This window comes from Dipodomys ordii, unplaced genomic scaffold (genome assembly GCF_000151885.1).
Source record: "Dipodomys ordii isolate 6190 unplaced genomic scaffold, Dord_2.0 Scaffold261, whole genome shotgun sequence".
Taxonomy (NCBI): domain Eukaryota; kingdom Metazoa; phylum Chordata; class Mammalia; order Rodentia; family Heteromyidae; genus Dipodomys; species Dipodomys ordii.
In genome coordinates, this window is record NW_012267477.1 from 79,367 (window position 1) to 86,910 (window position 7,544).

Here is a 7,544-nt window from a genome sequence, read left to right on the forward strand (position 1 = left end):
CTAGTGTTGTCTTTTATTCCTGGGTGCTGGGTTTGATCTCAGGGCCTCCTGTTTGTTAGACACTCTACCACTTGAGCCGAGATACCCCTAGTCATTTTTTGCTTTAGCTATTTTTTAGGTAAAGTCTTTCATTTTTTATCAGATCTGGCAAAGAGCCTTCTACCTACAACTTCCTGCATAGCTGGAACAACAAATGTGTGTGCCATCCAGCCAGTTTGTTTGCTCAGATGACATCTTGCTAACCCTTTCCCTGGGTTGGGCGTTAACTGCAGTCCTCTTAATCTCAGCCTCCTGAGTAGCAGGTATAAGAGGTGTGAGGCACTATGAGAAGCCTTTCTGATTTTTCTTGAGATGCAGGCCAGCTCTTTAGGGGTGATGCATAGAAGACCGATTCTGCAGCATCATATCCCCTCTAGATCCTGAAATAATGAGAATGGAAGTGAAAACAACATGTCATTTTCATGAATTTCCTTGTATTAACTTTTAAAAGTGAAATAAGTTTTGTGTGTTTCTGATTTAGTTTCTATCTCAAAAAGAAAAGCATTGACAAGATACCAAGTCTTTTGTAGAAGTCACATGTTCCTTTGTCTGTGGGAAAATCTTCCCAAGAAAACAGGTCTTCAAACTGTCTGCAAATTTTCTTCACTTAGTCCTGTCTGCTTACTCAGAAGTGACTTGTGGAATCTGTACACTTTTGCCACAAATGGTTTGGGGTAATCTGTTGCAGCTCACCAATAATGGGTTTCGTTGAGTGTAGCTGAGGCCCCCATGGGACAGAGACCTCAGCTGCAGTTTGTGCCTCTGAGTTGCCCAACCTTGTCCTTGCACACAGACCCAGAGAATCTGCCCTGCTGGTCCCCAGGCAAGCAGAACATGGGCACAGCTGGGCTGCCCCATGCAGGGAGGTTTTTGTTGTGGGCTGTAGCAAAGTGTGAGGGTATTTTGAACTCTGTTGGCAGTAATAAACCCCTTCATCCTCAGGCTTCACCCTGCTGATTGTCAGTGTGAAATCCATGCCTGACCCACTGCCACTGATCCTGTCTGGGACCCCAGTAAATCGGTTGGAAACTGTATAGATCAGGGGTTGTGGAGACTGTCCTGGCTTCTGCAGGTACCAATTCAAATATGTGTTTCCATCACTATACAGGGGACTTTCACTGGACTTGCAGGAAATGGAGGCTGGCTCTTCAGGGTTGATGGACAGCAAGGGTGGAGTCTGTGTCATCACAATGTCTCCACAAGATCCTAAAACATGACAGACAAGTGCCAGGTCATGTATACAATTTTTCAGCAGGTTTCATATTGTTCCTCTTGCACATTATAGGCTAGATAACTGTTAGAATTTTGATTTACAATTTAAATGTTCATTTTGAAGACAGGAGGTAAGATTTTCACCCAAAGGGCCTTGTCTGTACCATTTCACTTTATTTTTAGCAGCATCTAGGTCTAGATACTCTGGAATCTTCCCCCCTTCACAGATCTAAAGTGTATCTGCCATCCTGAAGTATGAAACCCACACATCTCACATGTGGACAGAACACACAACAGCAACAGTAATTCCCCTTAGGCCTCACCCTCACACCCCATCTCTTTCCTCATCTCCTTTATCTCTCTGTGTCCTTACCAGGGATCCAGAGCAGCAGCAGTCCCAGGAACTGAGCAGGGCATCTCATCTTGAGAGACTGAAATGAGGAGTAGTGATCAGTGAACTTAGGGTGAGAAGTTAAATTTAGCAAGGAGGCTCCTCCCTAGGGAGCATTATGCAAATTGTATGTTGGGTGCAGCAATGTGGCAAGACTTAAAGGGCATTGAAAGAGGCATCTTAGTTGTGTCAAATGATTTCTGTATTGGATGGAAGCAAGTGCAAACAAATTCCTTGCTGTTTTCTTCAGTGGGCAGTAGGAGGCCATGTGAACATTGTGGTTGTATTGTTGCAGAAGTGGAAGGTGAGGTGCATTTGGACCAACCTCTCTAAGACAGCAAGGAGACCCAGTGCAGAAGAGGTGTGGGAATTCATCTCTTGGAGGGGAGCATTTACCTGTTGGCTCCTTCCCAGCTAAGATGATAAACAACTTGGCCCTCCCAAGTATGTCCCTTCAGTTTTCTACCATTGACAGCAGAGATTTGAGCTATGCCAATAGTTTCTTTTTTTTCATGTTTTTTATTGTGAAAATACTGTACAGAGGTGTTACAATCACATGAGCAAGGCAATGAGTACATTTCTTATCAACCATTGTTGCTTCCTCCTTTATTTTCCCCCTACCATCCCTTCCCTCATCTCTACAACTACATTTGCCCCCGCCAGCCCCCATCCTCCATACCCCCACCTACATTTTAGAGTTCATTTTTTGACATAGCGTCTTGTACATCTCATTGTTGTAATGGGTCAACTTGCATTCCTATTTAAACAATTTGTTTTTTCCCTTTTGCTCCCCAAATTATAACAACATCAAATACAGTGAAAAAAAGGGCTATACCGTTCAGGGAGAGACCTACAAAGCAACAAAAACATCACATGGTACCTTATAAATACGTTAGAAACAATAGCAAGATATAAAAAAACCACTTGTGTCCTTACCTTGGGGTTCATTTTGCTTAACATCCATCACCTTATCTGACCTTTTCTGCTTGTCTAAGATATTTACTAGTTATTTAAATAAGGGAAACCATGAGACCTATGTTTCTGTGTGCCTGGCTTACTTCACTTAATAAATTTTTTTCCAAGTCTTACCATTTCCTAACAAATAGGGCAATGCCATTCTTTCTGTATACTGGTAGTTTCCAAATGGACAAAGCTGTTAGAAAGAAAGCTTAACAAGATCTTTTCCTTGGACCTAGCAAGTTAAACTCTGTGATGCTCATGTGGACAGATCTTGGCAGGGAGGAATACAAGAATTTCTGTTTCAGATAAAGAGTTACTTGCCCAGTTGAAAACAAATGTAAAGGTTGGAAATTTTACTTTCAATACTGAATACAAAGTTCCTGTTAACTACATTCTGTTCTGTGCACATTCTGTCATACTTATTTCCAATTATGTCAGATTCATGAAAACCTCCCTCACAGCAGCACAACTACATTTATTGTAGCATTATTCACCATAGCAAAGATATGGAACCAAACCAGATGCCCCTCAGTAGATGAATGGATCAAGAAAATGCATATATATTTATATGTATATATGTATCTAATAGAATTCTTTGCCACCATCAGAAAGAATGACACCACCCCATTTGTTAGGCAATGGAAAGTCTTGGGAAAATTATATTAAATGAAGTAAGCCAGACACAAAGAAACGTAAGTCCCATGGTTTCCTTTTTTTGCAAGAACTACTATAAGTCTAGGATAATCTTACTGGACAAGCAGAAAAGATCAAAAGCTATGTAATATGACCATATAAGATGATGTTAAGCAAAATGAACTCCAAGATATGGACACAAGAAGTTTTATCTTTGTTTTTGTTTTTAAAGTACTATGTGAATTTTTGGGTTTATTTTGTATGTTTGTATAACCCCAGTTGTCATTATATTTGATTTTGGTATCCTGGATCTTGTATATACATTTACCCATTTTGGGGAGGGGAAGGGGGATAACAAAATGCTGAAACAAGGATACAGGTTGACCCATTGTGACAATGAGTACAAGACAGTATGTTGAAAACGAACTTCACAACTTTGGGGGGGGCAGGGAAGGGATAGTAGGAGAAAAGCAAAGGAGGGTAACAATGATAAACAAGAAATGTACTCAATTAACTGTAACCCCTTGGGGCTTGAACTCTGGGCCTGAGCGCTGTCCTTCAGCTCCTCAACTCAAGGCAAGCACTCTACCAATTGAGCCACAGGACCACTTCCTATGTACAGTATCTTTACAATCAAAACAAACAAAAAAATGCCTTCCTACCTTGGGGCTGGGAAGGTGGCTCAGTGGTAGAGCACTTGCCTTGCAAGCCTGAGGCCCTGGGTTCAATTCCTCAGCACCACATAAGCAGAAAGAAAAAAGCCAGAAGTGGCGTTGTGGCTCAAGTGGTAGAGCGCTAGCCTTGAGCTGAAGAGCTGAGGGACAGTGCCCAGGCCCAGAGTTCAGGCCCCACAACCGGACTCCCCCACCAAAAAAAAATCCCTTCCTCCTTTTCCCCTTTAGGCAATACTCGGTTTGAAGTTAGGGATTCAGACTTGAGATGCCTCTGGTCCTGCGTTATCCTGGTATTTTTGGAGATGAGTATCATGGATAGTTCAGTCAATATTTACATTAAAACTGAAGCTATGGTACTCCGCCATCTAGTGGTTTGTAGTTTAGGTTGTTAAGAATCATCTTAGAGCTTCTAAATTGATTTACTTTCTTTTCTAGTTGCACAGTTACACTTCAGTTGCTGCTGTTTTTGGCTGTTGATTTACATCAGATGATTTCACCGTCCATTGCTCAGGTAAATTGCTCAGGTGAATTGCTTCCTCCTATGCTGATTGCTTTGCTTAGGCCTCTCCATGCTGCTTCTCCGCTTTGATAAATGAGTGCTTTGAATTGGGAACTAAGCTGCTTCAGGTGGACAGGGACAGCAAGATGGTGGCTCAGATCCAAGTCCTCGTGCTCCTGCTACTTTGGATGTTTGGTGAGATATTTGAAAATGTTGCCATAAAAGTTCTACTGCATTCCCATTTATAGATTAATATCTGTGTAGAGATAAATACATTGACATAATACTACAGTGTTGATTTTGATGAAGAATTTCAATACTTATATTCATGTTATAAAGTCTGTGTGTATATAGGTATGATCAGTGTACATTTCTGAATGCTGGTGCTTGTAGGAACATTGTGGTTACTCAGTCTCCAAGGTCCTGGGCTGTGTCTGCAGGAGAGAGGGTCACCATCAACTGCAAGCCCAGTCAGAGTCTGTTATGGAGCAAGGATAATGAGAAGGACATGCCTTGGCATCAACAGAAATGGGGAGAAGCTCCACAGCTGTTCATGTATTGTGCATCCACTCAGTCACCTGGAATCCATTAACAGTGGATCTGGGGCAGACTACACTCTCACTATCAGCAGCATGCAGGCTGAAGATGTGGCAGATTATTACTGCCAACAGAAGTATAACTTCTCTTTTACAGTGCTTCAGCCTTGATCACAAACCTCCTGTCCAGGCCATGGGTCAGTGAGCCTTGCTGTATGCACAGCTGCCTTCTCACATAGCCTTGAACTGGCATCCTTCCTCCCTGTGTGAGAGGGAGCATTTCTCCATTGAGCCCTGGTAGGGTTTGCAGGGACCAGGAAATATTTCAGGTGCTTTGGCTTCTGGATCACTTATTGAAGGAGATAATTGTAGCAAAATATGGTAAGGTTGTCTGAGAGACATTGTTAGGAGTTTTTGTATTATAGGTACCTGAATATTTCTCATGTTCAAATAGCTGATGCCATGAAGTTAGTCTTTACTCTTTAGAGATAGATGTAGTTGTGTGTGTGTGTGTGTGTGTGTGTGTGTGTGTGTGCATGTGAGTGCCATTCCTTAGGCTTGACCTCAGGGCCTGGGTGGTCTTCCTGAGCTGCTTTTTCTTTTCTTTTGTTGAAGGCTAGTGCTCTACTGCTTGAGTCATACACTTGCTTTTATTTTGTTTGTTAATTGAAGATATGAGTTTCATGGACTTTTTCACAGGTTGGGCACCTTAGAATTGCAATCCTTAGATCTTAGCTTTCTGAGTAGCTAGGATTACAGGCAGGAGCCATCGGTGCTGGTGGGTCTAGTGCTTCTGGATAGATCAATTTTCCTTCTCTCTACTTCCTTTAATCCTGGAGTCTTCTATTTTGATCCTATTCTCTCTCAATATAAAACCCAATCATTTCCTGGATTCATTTCTTTCCCAATATCAAGTCCTTGATACCTTGTATCAAAACCTCAAGCATAGAAGGCCATATACCTAGTTTATTTCTTCTGTCCCTGAACCCTGTTCACCAGCTGAATGAACTTCTGTGATCAATTTCAAACAAAAATACATCCCTATTCTACCTCCTCACATCCTGTTCTTTTTTTTAGGTCTTTCAGTCATACTTTCTTTCCAAATTTTGCAATTTAATCACTAGAAATGTGTGACAGCATTTCCCATTAGATTTCCTCATCTTTGGTCAATTTTCTCTTTAGTTTATCCATGGGCATCTCTGTCTAATATTGTTGTAGAAAGACAGTGAGGATCTTAGACGTACTATATGTTGAATTCCTTATGTAGTATTCATTAATGTGAGCTTTTGAGTGTAAAAAAGACAAAAGAAAAAGCCATTCTAATATTATTTCCCTATCGCTATTTGAAATCTAATGAGATTTACTTCCTGAAAAGATATCAGTTAATCCAAGGTGGGCACTCAAAATTCTTTCTTACACAAAAGCCTTTCAGTTGGGTACTGGTGGCTTAACTAGTAATCCTTGCTACTTACAAGGATGAGGTCTCAGAATTGTGGTTTGAAGTCCCTCCAGGTAGGAATGTCTGTGAGAATCTTATCTCTATTTAATCCCCAAAAAGCTAGAACTGGAGCTGTGGCTCAAGTATTTCCTTGAATGAAATAAGCTATGAGAGAGCTGGTAGGTCTCGAGTTCCAGATGCAGATCCAGCCCATGCGCGCGCGCGCACACACACACACACACATCTCTTTTGATATTCGCTTTAAATATTTAAAATATGTACTCATTTTAAAGACTTTGTTAAAACTTATAAATTCATTTATTTATGTGTGGGACATGATTTAAACAATCTTAATTATGAAACTATCCTTGAATTCAATGAAGGTAGTTTGAGTCCAAATGGGTACTAGATAATAGGAAATGGCTTTATATTTCCAGTCCTGGGGCTAGAACTCAGGGCTTGGGCACTGTCCCTGGCTAGCGTATTACCATTTGAGCCACAGCTTCACTTCTGGCTTTTTGACAGTTAATTGGAGAGAATAGTTCCATTGATTTTCCTGCCTGGGCTGTATCTCAGCCTCCTGAGCAGCTAGAATTAGAAGAATGACATGTTACTAGATGGGAATTCCTTTTAAGTCTCAAGTGGTATGATTGTTATTTAAAAAGTCATCATCAGTTAGTAATGATAATTGGCTTAAACACTGTATGGGTTTGTGGGTGGGATCATGCGTGCTTGCATGTGTGTGTGTGTGTGTGTGTGTGTGTGTGTGTGTGTGTATGTGTGTGTGTGTATAGGGTTGTAGAAGTAATTTGGATCAAACAGGTAGGTGAAACAAGGTTGGAAAAGGTTAATTTGTGACATTGGGGTAATTACACTATGTTCTGTGTTTATATATAATCAAACATTTTGTAAAGTATTAAAATGAAAGAAATGAAATACCTGTTTTTTATTGTGAACATACTGTACAGAGGGGTTACAATTACGTGGGCAAGATAATGAGTACAAGAAATGAAATATCTTTTTTTAATTTAATTTTATTTTATTTGTGAACATACTGTACAGAGGGGTTACAATTACATGGGCAAGATAATGTGTACATTTCTTACCAAGCATTGCAGCCTCCTCCTTTGTTTACCCTTCACATCCCTTCCCAGCCTCCCCC

At 40.9% G+C, this 7,544-nt stretch overlaps 1 gene segment (V, D, J or C); it reads right to left on the reverse strand.

Annotated features, from left to right (window-relative positions):
* Positions 1–366: 366 nt before the first annotated feature.
* On the reverse strand, positions 367–1,690 carry LOC106001054. The segment is given in 3 exon segments: positions 367–419; positions 733–1,245; positions 1,625–1,690. Coding segments are annotated over 3 exon segments (615 nt in total).
* Positions 1,691–7,544: the final 5,854 nt, after the last annotated feature.